Source organism: Schistocerca nitens, chromosome 7, assembly GCF_023898315.1.
Source record: "Schistocerca nitens isolate TAMUIC-IGC-003100 chromosome 7, iqSchNite1.1, whole genome shotgun sequence".
Classification (NCBI taxonomy): Eukaryota; Metazoa; Arthropoda; class Insecta; order Orthoptera; family Acrididae; genus Schistocerca; species Schistocerca nitens.
This window is the reverse complement of record NC_064620.1, coordinates 105,301,010-105,317,933: the sequence shown is the minus strand read 5'-3', so window position 1 is coordinate 105,317,933 and position 16,924 is coordinate 105,301,010. Positions and strand designations below refer to the sequence as shown.

General features: G+C 39.2%; 1 protein-coding gene across 3 annotated transcripts in view; it reads left to right on the top strand.

Moving 5' to 3' along the window:
- The window catches only part of LOC126195183 (intraflagellar transport protein 56), a 208,646-nt gene that overhangs the window by 172,785 nt on the left and 18,937 nt on the right, over positions 1 to 16,924 (top strand). For all 3 annotated transcript variants that reach the window (XM_049933697.1, XM_049933696.1, XM_049933695.1), the window contains exon 9: positions 8,411 to 8,519. In XM_049933697.1, coding sequence (XP_049789654.1) covers positions 8,411 to 8,519 — 109 coding nt within the window. The remainder of the gene's footprint in view (positions 1 to 8,410; positions 8,520 to 16,924) is intronic.

Below are 16,924 nucleotides of genomic sequence, written 5' to 3'. Positions count from 1 at the left end.
ACTCCTGCATTACTCCTATTTGATTTTGTTTTTATAACCCTGTATTCACCTGACCAGAAGTCTTGTTCCTCCTGCAACCGAAGTTCCCTCATTCCCACTATATCTAACTTTAAGCTATCCATTTCCCTTTTTAAATTTTCTAACCTACCTGCCCAATTAAGGGATCTGACATTCTACGCTCCGATCTGTAGAACGCCAGTTTGTTTCTCCTGATAACAACGTCGCAACAAATAACTTGCTAAATAAGATGCCATATCAATGAATTACTGGGCTTTTAACCATACAGAGATAACCCAAATACATGATTTGTTCTTGATTTCTCAAAATCACTTGAAGTTAATGCTGCTTTTGCACATTTCAAAACTGTGACCATATGCTGTAATGTAATTCAGCATTAAAGGTAACTAGTCAAAGTGTTGAGTCATCAACTTTTCTAGCTTTTGGAGGAATCCTTTATCGAGCTACAGTACTCATACACAAACATACACATATGTCTATACGCCCCCCCCCCCTTCCACACACACACACACACACACACACACACACATGCACAGAGCATTATTGTGTCCCAGACTTCAGTTTGGTAATAGCCGTGGGTGGTGATTTGTATCAGGTGGAGGGAGCAGGGTAGCAGGATATGGGTTGGGGAAGAATGTCGGATGATGGCTCAGGGGGAGGCCATGGGTGTACAACATAGGAATCCAGAAGGGAGAGGCAGCAGGTGTATAGGGTAGACATGTGACACATATGCACATGAACCAGTGAATTCATGCAGTATACTGTGACGATGGGGTGGGGGGTAGATTGGGAAGTGGTGACAGACCAACAGACCAGAGGAAAGGGAGACTGTTGGAAAGAGGATGTGGATGCAGGGGATTAGTGAACATTGAGAGTAGCTGTAATATAGAAACAAAAGACATGTTGCAAGGATAACTCCTATCTATGTAACTCAGTGAAGCTGGTGCTGGTGGGGAGGACCAGATAGCATGGGCTGTGAAGCAGCCATTTAAATCAAGCATATCACGCTCAGCATCTCTTTCTCTCACTGGGTGGTCAATTTTGCTCTCCTTCATTGGGATGGACAATTATTTGATGGTTAAGACCATATAAACTGCTGTACATAAATTGCTGCAGAGCTGGTGTATGGTGTAACTGCTTTTACAGGTGGCCTTTGATGGGATAATGATACGCCTGTGACAGGACTAGAGTAGGATTTGCTGGGTGGGTGTATCGGGCAGGTCTTGGAAGCTTAGTTTCACTTGAGTGACATTTTCTAAATCCATGCTGATTTGTGAACAGAAGCTATTCTATTTCAAGGAAATTTATTATATTCCAACTTAAAGTATGTCAAGAATTTGGCAGCAAACCAATATTAAGGATAATGGTCTGAAATTTTGCTGGTCCATTTCTTTCTCTCTCTCTCTCTCTCTCTCTCTCTCTCTCTCTTTCTCTCTCTCTCTCTCTCTCTCTCTCTTCTATGGAAGTCAGCTTCACTTTTTTCCAGTCCTTTGGGCCTTTTCACTGGGTGACAGATTCATTATAAATGCAAGCTGAGTAAGAGGCCAGTGTTGCAGAGCACTCTCAGTAAAACTGAAATATGATTCTGTCTGGAACTGGCAACTTCATTGTTTTCAACTCTTTCAGTTGCAACTCAGTAGCAGGGATGTTTATTTCTGTGTCCTCCATACAGGAGTCTGTGCAATGTTCAAACAATGGCATGTCTGTAAGGTCCTCCTACGTGAATGACTGTATACATGTGAAATGTAAAATTTCAACTCCCATTAACTGTCTCCTTTTGCCACACCAGAATGGTCAATGAGTAACTGAATAGCAGCCTTCGACTCATGTAGTAATTTTACATAGGATCGGAATTTTGTCTGATTATTGGCAAGATCTTTCGTAAATGTATGACAATGGAAATTATTGTATGCTTTATGCTTTGATCTTTTTACAGGTGCTCTAATTTCCACCAATTTTTTGCTTGTCAACATTTTCGTTTGAATCTCTGTTCCCCGAACATTTTTCGAATTTTGTGATTAAAGCACAATGTATCTTTCCCTTTCTTAATCCACTTACCTGACACATACTTCTCCAGAGTGTGAGTTACAACTAATTTTAACTTTGCTCATAATTCCTCTAGGTCCATCACATTGTAACTAAATGGTGACTATTCATTGCCTAACTAAGATGCTAACAACTGCTTATATGTTCTTTCCAGCACAGAACTCTCCTACATTCTTGGTAGATTTATCAACTTCAGTAACTATCATTGCTATGATGATGTCATGATTACTAATCCCTGTCTGTATACTGATAATTTTGATAAGATCAAGCCTGTTTGTAGCTACAAGGCCTGAATTATTTCCGAAGCATGTGGGTTGTCAAACTAGCTGCTCAAGTCAGTTTTTGGAGAATGTCTTCAGAACTATCTCACAAAACTGTGTGCCCTTACCAACTGCAACAAATTCATAATACTTGGTAGGTTAAAGTTATCTCCAAATAATATTGCATGATTGACGTACTTCCAATCTTCTAAATGTAGACTTTCTTTGAATGACTATACCGCTGTTACAGTGGAATCAAGTACTCGGTAAAAACGTCCGATAATTAACGTGAGGTCACCTAGGCCAGCTATTAGCATCCAGATAACTTTGCAGTCAGACTCAATTTGGAGCTCACTAGACTTGGTGGTTTTTTTTTTTTTTTTTTTTTTTTTCTCCAATGAATTCTCCTCCCCCTGTGATGCCTAACTTTTCTTTTTATTATACGTCCTGTGCCTCGTTAAATATTTCAGAGCTCTCTACTTTGGGTTTCAACCGTCTCTTGTTTTGATTATAATTTGAGTGCAACAGCTTTCCAGGAGAGTGATAAATTCAGGGACCTTGTTAGAGATGCTTTGGCAATTTACTGTTAAAAATCTTGATACTTGAAGAATCTTTACTCTCTACATGACCTGAATTTGCTCCCTGCTACTGGCAAGCATCCACCAAAGAACCTCAAACATGAGTAGCTAACAGAACTGATGGAGCTTCTACTTGAGATCCTTCACTCAGTACCAAACCCAAGAATCTCAGTCAATTCTGGGTACAATACAGCAAATTGTAAGCTCTGCTTGCATGCCCAAGCAGGGCCAGCAGCCTTCACCACTTTCACTAGTCATCCATACAAACTGAAGATGGCATCAGATCCAAGCAACAGGCATATTGGTGTTGAGATGAGCAATAACTTGGCTGATGACTACAACCTGCAACCTCGATAGCTGCAGGGGACCTCCTCCTTATCTCAGATCTGGCACCCTGACAGACTTACTGAGTGCACATAGGACTTCTTTCCAGCCCTGAATGTTATTTCCCTTAGGAAATCCATAATTCACCTAAAATTGAAGCTCCCAACAACTAGCAAACCCCTGCCCCCATTTGCCTGCTCAAATCCTGCTGCGGCAGTGGCCGCTTGTAAGGTGAATGGATGAGGTCAGATGCCAGTCCCCATATGCACCCTCCACCTCAAGTGATGTGAGTAGATTACAGCTTAATTGTATAGATAAAAAATCTACTCACCAATTGGTGGCAGGAGAACACACATACATAGGTACTGAAATTTGCAGGCATTCAGAGCCAGTGACTCCTTTTTCTGGAAGAAGGCTGAAGGGGAAGGAAGAGGAGTAAAGGAAAGGGCTGGTGAGATTTAGGAAATGGAGAGGGTATGGAAAAGTCACCCAGAACCCCGGGTCAGGGGAAATGTATCAGACAGGATGGGAAGGGAAGACCTATTGTTTGGGACTTGACCAGATGAAATTTGCAAATCTGAGAGCGTCAAGGTGGAAGATAGGGTAATCTGCAAGGCAGAGATTACCAATAAAACATAGTGTATGTGTTAATAAGAACAGTAAGCTAAGTGTACTGTATGTGGTAGAGGTGACGGACGGATAGACAGGCCAGAAAATAAAAGGTTAGAAAAAAAGATAGTGAAGAAAGGAATAATTAATGAGAAGATGTGCTGAAACCAAAGAAATTAATATAAATTAAGGCCAGGTGGGTGGAGAGAACTGAGGAAATGTTGTAATTTCAGTTCCCTCGTGTTGAGTTCTGGGAAGTACCACCTGTACTTAACCAATGGGAATGTGTAAGTGAGGGTCTACAACAGCTGTCGGACACCTCTACATACAGCATCTGCCATCAAGATCCCATCCCTGTGATACAAATTGACCTACAATCCCCCCTTAAAACCTCAGGTCCCTCACAAGGACTAACAGCTCAAGCCATAGAACTTCTTACCCCACCCAAACCACATACCCCCACCTTTTGCCTTCTTCCTAATATCCATAAACCCAATCACATTGGGCATCCCATAGTTACTGGGTTCAAACACCCACCAAAAGTATACCTGCCTTAGTTGATCAATAAGTGCAACCTATAGTACAAGGACTTCCCTCCTATATTGAAGACACAAACCATTTCCTAGATCATCTGAAATCTGTGGCCATGCCCCTACCACCAGACACCTTGTTTGTCACTCTTGATGACACCTCCCCCTACACCAGTGTCCCCCATATACACAGTCTGACTGCTGCTGAACATTTCCTGAGTAAGTATCCACATGATTCGAAACCTATGACATCCTTCCTGCTCACCTTAATCAACTTTGTACTTACCAAGAACTACTTTACCTTTCAGAGGAAGACATGCAGACAGATCAAGGGCACAGCCATGGCAACCAGGATGGCTCATTCCTTTGCCAACCTATTAATGAGTCTCTTGGAGGTGGCTTTCCTGGGATCCATAAGCCCTCAGCCCTTTGTTTGGATTAGATACACTGATGAGATTTTTGCCATATGGTCTCATGGTGAGGTTGACCTTTTAAAATTGTCGGAGTTTTTAAATACATTCTCCAAACTAAATTTCACAGGGTCCCTTTCAGATTCTCATGCCACTTTCGGTGATGTTGGCCTCATCCTCACTAGAGGTCAGCTACACACTTCTTTTCACATTAAATGTACTAATAAACAACACGACTTACATTTTGACAGTTGCCATCCTCTGCGGGCCATTACATCCAGTCCTGGTACTACTGATACCTCCAGAAGATGGCTTAAGAGTACACCTCTTGTCACTTAACCTGGTCTTGAGTGTATTAATCAACATCTTCAACAAGGCTATGACTTCCTAAAATCATGCCCTGAAATGAAATCCACTCTGTCTAACATTTTGCCCACTACACATAGAACAGCTTTTCATCACCCTCCCAATATCTATAATATCCTCGTCAGACTCTATGCTCCTTCTGGATCCATTTCCATACCCTACAGCTCCTGTCCCTATGACTGTCCCTGCTGTAAGACTTGCCCTATGCACCCTCCTACTGTACCTTTATCAACCCTGAACTGGCAAAGCATATACTATTAAATAGAGAGCCACCTGTGAAACAATACATGTCGTGTACCGACTGTTATGTAGACACTGTTTGGTCTTTTACATTGACATGACCACCACCAAGTTATCAGTCAGTATGAACAGTGAACAGGCATAGGCAGAGTGTGTATACTGGCAGCACACACAATATCCTCTTGCAGAACATGCTCTACAACGTGACAGTCATGACCTCAGTGCCTGTTTCACCACACGTGCCATATGGATTCTTTCCCCAGACACTAGTTTTTCAGAACTCTACAGATGGGAATTGGCATTACAGCACGTCCTTGGTTCTCGTCACCCATGTGACCTTAATTTAGATTAATTTCTTCAGTCTCATCATTTCTTCTCAGTAACTAATCCTTTCGTCAGTCCCTTTGGGTTTTCCATATCTATTATTTTTTAAGCTGTCTATTTATCCCTACTGCCACTAGCACATAAAATGATTTAGCTTTCCGCTCTTATTAACTCATGCACAACATTTTGTCAGTAGTCTTTATCTTGAGTATCACACTATCTTCCACCTTTAATCTCTCAGGTTTGCAAATCATGTCTGGTGCGGTCCCCAACAATCAGTCTTTCCTTCTCATCATGTCTGGTAAGTCTCCTCTGATCAAAGTACTCTGTATGGATTTTCCAAACTCTTCCCATTTCCTAAACCTCACCAGTCCTTTTCCTTCACCCCTCTTTCATCACCTTCAACTCTTCTGCTGGAAGCAGGAGCCATTGGCTCTGAAAGCGTACAAATTTCAGTACCTTTATAATTGTGTTCTCCTACTGCCAAATTATTTCCTTTTTAATACCAAGAGTGTTGTGACATTTGTTGAATTTCTCCTGAAGATGTGCCACAGTGAATAACCAAGTGTAAAAGCGCTAGACTTCCTTTCTGGTGTCCATTTTTGTGGAACCTGACAAAATGTACATTGCAAATACTAAGTTATTCAATGTGTTTGATAACTACTGTACGTGTGCTGTCCAATTTAAATTTTTGTCAAGATTTAGGCCTAAGAACTTTACTAGTTTGCTGCTTGTGAACTCCTACTCATTTTAAGTTATTTTATGTCTCTCTGTTCTAGTGATTTAGTTAAATGTTGCATCATCTGGGTTTGAGTAACATTAAGTTCTAGTGCAGCTTGATGGAACAAGGATTCAAATTTTTCTAAAGTATTTTAACACCTGGAATTTTTCGGGCATCTAATTTTCAATTAGAGTTGATTTATCATCTGCAAGAAAGACTGGACATACATAAACTGTAAGTTGTAGGTCATGCATGTAGAATAGTAGAATAGCAACAGACAGGGACACAGTATCGAACATGGTGGGCCTCTTGGAGAAACTGTCTTCAGTCAGGGGAGTAATTGCTTGAATGCAGTGTTACAACTAGACTTTGATTCCTGCCTGTCTGAGCTGAACCACTGCAAGGCACTTTCGCTGATTTCATACATCTATAATTTGTGCATATGTAAGGTTTTGTGACGGCGTTCGTAGCGACAAACAATTCGCTGTAGGAACGGCTTACGAAGTCACCGCCACACTTTTAATAGCGGGCCGACGGGTCCGCTGGAACAGTGAACAGAAAGATGAAAACCCAAACACTCGGATTAAATGAAAGTCGGTACTTATCTTTATTAACGACGATACAGAACACAGTGGTGAACATGGTCTACAGAAATCTGTCTAGTTCGAGTCGGTGCGGCTAGGTCGGCGTCGGCTGACGACAAACAGCAACTCTGCTGCGATGTACCCACAACTGACTAGCAAGTACACAATTCGGTGGTGAGTCTATACAACTGAGCGGCGAATCCAGAACTGTCCTAGCGCTCGCGACTCCAGCGCTTAAGAAGCCAGAAGCCAGCGGTGGCGCGCGCAGACTTGCGGCGATTTCCTGTATCGCTGGCGCTGCTTATGCGGACGGCGTCCGGACTTTGATGCTGCCAACCTTTTTGGCAGCGAGCTCGGTTGGCATTACTGGCTAGGATATAACATAAGGAGTGATTTATTGAATTTGTCAGGTCTCGGAATACCCTTACCTAATGTTGAGCATATCTTTTGAGTAAATAAACTGAAGGTATTTACAATGTTCTTTCATGTGCTTGGAAGACAAACTGTTTTTTTTTAATTATGTCATTTATTATAGCAAAATTTTGAATTTGTTTTGCTTTTCAAACACTTTAGAGTTCCATTTGAGTGGCCAAAATGCAAAAATGTTTGTAACTTACTTTTAAAAATTATGTCCTAGTATTTTATCTTGGATTCATGAAATATTATGTGTGATCCTAGAGAGAGTTGTGCAGTTGTAAGATTGTTTACCTAAATCAAACAGTTATTAAGAATAGAATTGCTTGGGCTTCTACTGCCAGAGTGTGTTGACATAAAAGTTTTCTGGTATTGTACAGGTCATACTGTTGAAAATTATTACTGGGGAAACCAATATTTCAACCAAAGTTACAGTCACTAAAACTTTTTTTTTTCATCAGTAATAGTTTTACCCAGAAAACTTTGTGTCAACTTTTTAACAAATTGGTGTAAAATGTCATTGACTGAGATGACAGTTTGTATTTTGAGATTTCTGCCCAATTTACTCCTGAGAGAATCAAGGCTGGCATAGAAGAGGAGCAAATAGTAACTAGAATTTCTACAAATATACACAAACACAGACAAATGCAATTTTTTTCCAGTGATTGACATAAGAGGTAAAGTGACACACACAACTACAAAATCTTGCACGCCCTCAGCACAGGTTTTAAAGTTGTCTAGTAGTAAGGGGCATTGTCACATTAATTCCACTTTCATTAAGGCTTTATTGGAATGTCAGCTACGTTTCTAATAGGTACATCACGTATCTGATGTGTTACCAGACTTGTGTGTTCCTCAATAGATATTACTACAGTAAATTAGAATTTTAGAATTACCCTGAAATGGAGAAGAAAATTAATTACACTGTGATCAGCTTGTTCTAATATAAAAGGTATTTTTAAGCAGAACCTTATTTTTTGTTCCAGGCAAAGGCAGCAACTGGCAGCTACAAAGAAGCAGAAGAAATATTTCTTTTGATAAAGAATGAAAAGTTTAAAGATGAATATGTTTATATCAGCCATTTAGCCAGATGCTGTAAGTGTTTTTTCAAATATTATTAGTGCACAGCAAATTTAAATTTAATTTTTCCATGTAACTATTGTTTTATAGAATCATTTGTTCTGAATTTCCCTTTATTTTTCATTGGTTCAAGGCATGTAAAAGATGTATGAGAAAAGTAAGAGACTGATTTTTCATGTACCAAAGCTTTTATTTATTTATTTATTTACTTTGCATTTGTTTCCAAACAACAATATTGCTCTCTCAAAGTAGTTCCTGTCGGCTGCTATAAACTGGTAGAGTCATCATTCCTAGTCTTGCGAGCAACACTGAAAGGCTTTCACTGGTAGGGCTTCAGCATGTTAGTCACATTCTTTTGAATGCTCTCCAGAGCATTTTTTAATTTCTGGAAAAGAAAAAAGTCTTAAGGGCTCAGATCAGGTGAATAGGGGGCTTTGGAACAACAGAAATGCTTTTTGGGGTAAAAAATTCCATGATAAAGTGGCCATGTAACATGGGAAATTGTCATGATGCAGCATCCAGTAGTCTGCAATGTCTGGTTTCATTCAGTTCACCCTTTTCCTGAGTCCGTTTAAGTTTAACAGATCACCATCACCCTTATTGTTAAATGTCAGTCTGATCTCAGAAGACGATGCACATGTTCGATGTTTTCATTGGTTTTTGTACGTAAAGACCTCCCTGAGTGAGGTTCATCTTCAGTGTGTTCTCCACCTTCCCAAACATTCAACTTTTCAAAGCTCACACTTGTGAATTCTGCAAGTTCAACGTAAAATCTGATGACATAACATTGCTCTAAATTCTGCTGTTCCATTTCCATAACACCCAACAAAAACACAACTTTAATGATGGTGCTCTCGAAAATTATTTGATTGCTGTAGGGAGCTGAAACTTGGACTATCTGGAAGGAATGAACACACCAGTGTACACAAGTAGAACAACACAGCATTGCAGATTGCTCGCAGTGTTGGCAGCCTCATTACTTTTCTGACACACGTCGTAGGTACACAAAACAACAATCTAAATTATTCTTCTTAGATCTGCGATATAAACAAACTTCACTGCATGTACAATGTACATACTGGCTGAAGCCACTTCACAGCCAAATGAGAAACAGTAGACCCAAATGTGTCCCTGTCATAAGCACATTCAAAAGCAAAAGACTGTCAGCTGCCAGGTGAACCAATCCAATAACAAGCATACACATGGAAAAGTGTTGAACAGAGCACTGTTACAATTGAGTTGTGGAGAGAAGTAATTGCCTTTTATCGAGCAAGGTGGCGCAGCAGATAGCACACTGGACTCACATTCAGGAGGATGGTGGTTCAAAACCAGTTGTGAAAATATGTAAATATGTTTGTATGCAACTAGAGCTTCTATTCATTAAAATTAATATCTATAGTTATGGATGGCCTGTGTCCAAGATGAAGAGCATATTCAATAACACAATGTACACTGCTTCCACATTCCCCTCAGCCTCTTTCCAACCTTTCTTCAAAATAATGACAGATGATGACACACAGTTGCCAAAACATGTATGGGTAAATAAAAAAGAAGTATATTGTGTTTTGCATAAAGTGAAGTTAAAAATAATTGTAAACATGGAAAAAATGTTAATAGATGCTCCCAATGTGAGCAAGATTGTGAACCTTAAACAGGAACATAGTCTACATGGAAATTAATTTGATTTCTAGTATTACTGGTATGACTGATTGTTAATTTTACAGTTCAGCATAAATTGACCCTTATTATCAACCACAACTACCATTAGGAAGAAGACTTATTGCCTCTTTTATTATCAAAGTTACACAAAATAAATAGTTTTCTGACCCTAGCTGCATGGCCCTTGAAGATTGCACCATAATAGCATAAAAATATGCAAAATCATTAGCATCCACCTCTTCTGCCATTGAACACACTGAGACAAAGTTCTAAGTTAAAAGCATGTAACAGAGAACTATTTGCTGTACTTATCCACATGTTGGTGTCACCTCTATTTTGTCTGAGAATGAAAGCATAGGAATTCCAGTTGTGGAGTTTTTTTTAGTGTGGGCCAGTTTACCTCTATTTGTTGTATCAGCAAGTCATTTTTGAAAAGTTAATTAGGCAGAAACTGCTGCTGTGAAAATGAAAGAAGACACTGTCTTATCTGATGCCTAGGTTTAGCCAAAGGACTGAGTGAAAGGATTCTTGACTAGGGATTGAGCCTTTTGACCAATGAGAGAGAAGACTGATTGAGCTCATAGATAATCCCAGAAATTGCTTCTCCAAGGATCCACATTTCTGAGATATTTTCAAAGGCTTGACTTTCCCATTCAGTAATATGAGAATGCTGCAACAGTGGACAGCACACTTGTGAAACAGATATTTTCTTGTACCATTCATTTTTTTTCTGTATAATGATATTATATATCTTTATGCTTGTGTTAATAGTTTCAGTTATGAAACCAAACCCTACTAAATTTATCTTTATTTTAATTCTAAATTGTTAATTTTCAACATTTATTTATTATAAATGTTTTGCTTCTTTATACTAATTTTGTACAGACACTATGAATGTCCATGACATTTTGCTGTATGCATCTTATTGTTGACACTCACAAATAACGCGGTAGGGTATAACCTTCTGAAGAAGGGCACTAAGTGCCTGAAACCGGTAAAGAAATTAAATTTCATTTATGCAGCTAGGTGCTATTTATTTCTTTATGTACAACTACAGTTGCTAAGGATGGATAAAATACTTCGTTTATTTATTCCTGGTTTTGCCTCAGCACCATTGTAGTGCCTTTGTGGAATTATTTTGTATGTGCAAAAGATAAGATACTAGAGATTCTATGTATTTTATTGAGTAAAAAAATAAAGGAAAAAATCACTTACAAGCTCAGCTGCTTACGGCTAAGAAAAATGTCAATGTTGTATGCCATTGTTGGCCATGATGCTCCCGGGGTGCACAACCACCTAAATTGGAAAGACTTTCTTTCTTTCCCACCCATTGTTCCTGTTTCTTCTGTGAAGTTTGAACATTATGTATAAGAGTGAAGTTTTAATGTTTTTGACTATGATGAGTTCATGTGGAATGCAGTTCTTGTACATCTACATCTACACACATACTCTATGAGCCGCCTTATTGTTCGTGATGAAAAGTACCTTGTACCATTACTAGACATTTCCTTTCATATTCCACTCACAAATAGAGGGAGAGAAACAACTGTCTGTATGCCTCCATATGAGCCCTGATTTCTCTTATATTATCTTCATGATCCTTGCTTGCAATGTACTTTGGTGGCAGTAGAATTGTTTTTCAATCAGCTTCAAATGCCAGTTCTCTAAGTTTCTCAGTAATGTTTTGCTAAAAGAACTTCATCTTCCCTCCAATGATTCACATTTGAGTTCATGAAACATCTCAGTAATACTCATGAGTTGATTTTATATACTGGTAACAAATCTAACAGCTCACCTCTGAATTGCTTCAGTGTCTTCCTTTAATTCAGTTGGGTGGGAATTGCAAACACTTCAGCAGTACTCAAGAATGGGTTGCACTGGTGTCCTATATGCGGCCTCCGATATAGATGAGCTACACTTTTCTAAGGTTCTCCTGATAAACCAAACTCAACTGTTAGCCTTCCCTACTACTGTGCTTACACACTCGTTCCATTTCAAATCACTTTGCAGCATTATGCCTAGATATTTAATTGCTGTGACTTTGCCAACAGCACACTACCCATGCTGTACTCAACATTACAGGATTGTTTTCTCTACTCATGTGCATTACCTTATGTTTTCTCACATTTACAGCACATTTACACCAACTAGAAATTTTTTCTAATGCATCTTGTATTCTCCTATAGTCAATCAATCATGGCACCTTCCCATACACTAAAACATCATCAACAAACTACTGCAGATTGCTGCTCACCCTGTGTCTCAGATCTTTTATGTATATAGATAATAAGAGTGGTGCTATCACACTTCCCTGGGGCATTCCTGTTTGCCATCAAGGACAATGTACTAGGCTCTATTACATAATAAGTCTTTGAGCCCCCCCTCAACCCCCCACCGTATCTGAAAACCTAATCTGTACGCTTGGACATTTTTTAACACTCTGCATAGTGGCACCACATACAATCTAGGAATATGGGATCTTCCTTGTTTGTGTTGTTGTTGTTTTTTTATTGATGGAAAATAGGGAGAGAGTGAGAATTATGAATTATCATCAGTAGGGTGACATTCTCACATACCCTGGGAATATGGAGAGGTAATCCAGGACATGAAAAAATATGGTGTAAAGTCCCTGATTACCAAACTGGGATTATGGAGAGGTAATCCAGGATATGAAAAAGTGTGGTGTAAAGTCCCTGATTACCAGTCAGGTACTTTGCAACCCCACCTTTCTTTCTCTTGCTGACTAAATACTTCCACCACAAATTTCTTCCTTAACCAGTTTTTGGACAGGTTAGCACCAAGTTGAATGCTGCCATTCAGCTTGCAGTCCGCATCTACCTGTATATGCTACTAGCCACCTTACACGGGTGGCAGAGAATACTTGAGGTAACTCTAAAATTTCCGCCCTTACTGTTTCCATTCATAAATGGAGTTTAAGATGAGCAACTTCTCAGCAAGTCTTTTTATGTGCTCAGATTTATGTGATTTTCCTGTCATATTCATTTAATGATGTATATATATGGGAAGGAATAATATATTGCTTGACACTTCTTGGAACACACGCTCTCAGATATTTTAATGATAAACCTCTGTCTGATGCACAAGGATTCGCTTCTAGCATATGCCACTGATGCTTGACGAGCATCTCTTGGACACTTTTTTACTTACTGCAATAGGGTATTCCAAAACTGCAAGGTCGGCATGCTCGCGGGCAGGAGCAAGTAGTTTAGGCTAACCATCAGATGGCCTCTTTCGATGTGTCTTGCACATGCACAACCTGCTTGGCCAACCCTGGTCTCCTTCATTTAGCAGCAGAATATGATCATATTATGTTACACCAGCTGCAAGACGGGCATCAGTCATGTGCCCATCCCTGCCCGTACCCACCCAGTTGCTCCAGGTGGGCATGTGAGCCCTATGGGATAAGAATTTGTGACCCAGTTAAAGGAAATGCAATTTTCTCTCTGAAAGTTCTGATTTTCATTTGTACTCTGGTTTGTTCTTTGTATGTTATCTATTTGTCTACTACAGATATGCCAAAAGGGGCTTTTTTAGTTGTCGTCATCTTCTGACTGGTTTGATGCATCCCACAAGGAGACACTACACGGACAAATTTCTGTTCCATTTTAACACTGAGCAAAGTGTCGTCGCACAAGAAAAAATATGATTGGAGAGATCAATCCAATCAATTCCTCTGAAGACAATTTGTGTTTCCTGGTCAATTTATTTCTTTGTTTCTTAACTGTAGTAGATTCGTCATTTATTCTGTCCATCACTTTGCGAATATGAAGGGAATGTTTGCTAGAAAGCAGCTTCACATCACAAGCTTCACATCATTTTTGAACATCAATACTGTTTTTATGTTAATGGAATATCATTAGGTATATCTATTTGATGCACATACTTGCCTTTGAAATTCAAAACCTTTATGGCATCACCCATAGTCTTTCTATTCAGAAAACTCATTTAACACAGCTTCATAAACATCATCTGTTACTTTATCATTTTCTTCCAGTTCCTCTCTGTCTTCTTCAAAAAGTGTATCCTGAAGACCAATATTCATTACACACTTCTGAGTTGGTATCTTAAAATTCTTCATAACTACAGTCATCAGCTCTTGAGACAAATAACTATGGCCTAGTATCTCCCACTTAAGATATTTGTGTAAACACCAAAACTATATCCAGATATCTTTACACACACGCGCACACACACACACACACACACACACACACACACACTATAACAAACAGCAAATTCAAAAATAGCAACACCCACAGCACAACAATTGCACCTCACTTGACTGTCTGCTAGAGTTTGTCATACAGATGTGGCTGACAGAGCATGCAGCAGAAATAATACATGCAGGGGGCTGTGTCAGACATATGTGAGAGACCCATATTTTTTGTATAAAATAATATTTCCATAATATTTACACCATTGCCTCCACTCCCACATGAACCATGATTCTCGGCCAGATGGGATGGTTGTACGCCTCTCTGGCCAACATTAGCCAAAATGGCCTCACTGTGCTGGTACTGCAAATGTCTGAAATCATGAAGAAACTACAGCCTTTATTTTTTCCAAGGGCATGCAGTTCTACTGTATGGGTACATGACAATGAAATGCCCTTGGGTAAAACAGTCTCTTAATCAGACCAGTGGATGGGGAGAATGTCATTTTCAGGGTAAACAAAACTGGCATTCTACAGGTCAGAGTGTGGAATGTTTGATCCCTTAATCAGATAGAGAGGTTAGAGATTTTAAGAGGGGAAATTGATAAATTAAAGTTAAATACAATGGGAATTAGTGAAGTGTTGTGGCAGGAAGTACGTGGTGCAGAAAGGTAGGAAATTAAGGAGATGAGATCAGGATAAGTTGAAAGAACAGAGATTGTTGGGAGTTTTGAAGGGAGCATTAGGCAATGACTGACAGAAACAGGGAAAAAGTCAATAGAAGGCAGGACATTTGGTCAGTTGAGTACAGGGTTATAAAACAAAATCAAGTAGGAGTAATACAGGAGTAGGCCTAATAACGAGTAAGAAAGTAGAAATGCAGGTAAGCTTCTATCAACAACATAGTGAGGACCCACCACAGTTGTACACGTTTATATGCCAGTTTTCTCCGCAGATGATGAAAAAAATGAAAATTTAATTGTGATGTGGGCTAGAATGTGATACTAGGGAAGGAAAGAGAAAGACAAATTGTAAGAGAACATGGGCTGGGGTGAAGGAATCAAAGGGGAAGTGCATTGGTAAAATTTTCTACAGAGCAAATTTAATAAATGAAATAAGATTGTATACATAGAAGAGATCTCAATGCATAGAAAGGAGTCAAATAGATTACATTATGGTAAGTCAGAGATTTGGGAACTAGATTTTAAACTGCCAAACATTTGTAGTGCCATATATGTGCACTGAAAATAATTTATTGGTTATGAACAACAGATAAAAATTGAAGAAGGTGTAGAAAGGTAGGAAATTAAGGAGATGAGACGTGATAAGTTGAAAGGACAGAGACTGTTGTGAGTTTCAAAGGGAGCATTAGGCAAAGATTGACAGAAACAGTGTAAACAACACAATAGAAGACAAATGATTACCTATGAAAGACAAATCAGTGAAGGCAGCAGAGGATCCAATAGGTCAAAAGATGAAGTTTATTAGGAATCCTTGGATAACACAGGAGTACTGAATATCGTTTAAAGAAGGAGAACATAAAAAATGCAGTAAGTGAAGCAGGTAAAAGGGAATACAGATGTCTAAAAAATGATATTATGAGAAGGAAAATTGCTACTCACCATATAGCGAAGATGCTGAGTCACAGATAGGCACAACAAAAAGACTCTCATTGTGGTTTCAGTTGCCAGAGACTGCAGTCGTGTGTGTGAGTTGTGTCGTGTGTGTGAGTTGTGTTTGTGTGAGCATGTGTATGTGTGCTGTATGTCAGTCTATTGTTGAAGAAGGCCTTAATGGCCAAAAGCTGTAATTTGAGAGTCTTTTTGTTGTGCCTATCTGTGAGTCAGCATCTCTGCTATATGGTGAGTAGCAACTTTCCTTCTCATAAAATTGTTACACTCCATCCTAGATTTTCCATTGTTTGATTTTTGTATAAAAATGAGATTGACAGGAAATGCGAAATAGTAAAATGGTAATGGCTAGACGGGAAATACAAGGTTGTAGAAGCATTCATGACGAGGGTAAAGATTCATGCTAACTGTAGGAAAATTCAAGAGACCTATGGGGGAAAGATAAGCAGCTGAACCAATATCAAGAGTTCAAACTACAAGTCAGTATTAAGCAGAAAAGGGAAACCTGAAAAGTGTGAGGAGTATATAGGGGAGCTGTATAAGGGAAATGAACTTGAAGCCAATATTTTAGAAAGGCAAGAGGAAGTAGATGAAATGAGTTAATACATATTATACTGAGAGAAGAATTTGACAGAGCACCAAAAGTCTTAAGTCGAAACAAGGCCTTGTGTGTAGATGACCCTCCATCAGAATAATTGAGATCTTTGGGAGAGCCAACCATGGCAGTACTATTCCATCTTGTGAGAAAGATATATGAGACAGGCAAAATATGATAGACTTCAGCAAGAATACAATAATTCGAATTCCAAAGAAGGCAGGCACTGACAGTCGTGAATATTAATAAGTCATGTTTGCAAAAAACTGACAGAAATTAATTACAGAATAATGGAGACACTGGTAGAATCTGACCTTAGGGAAGACCAGTTTGAGTTTCAGAGAAATGTAGGAATGTGTGA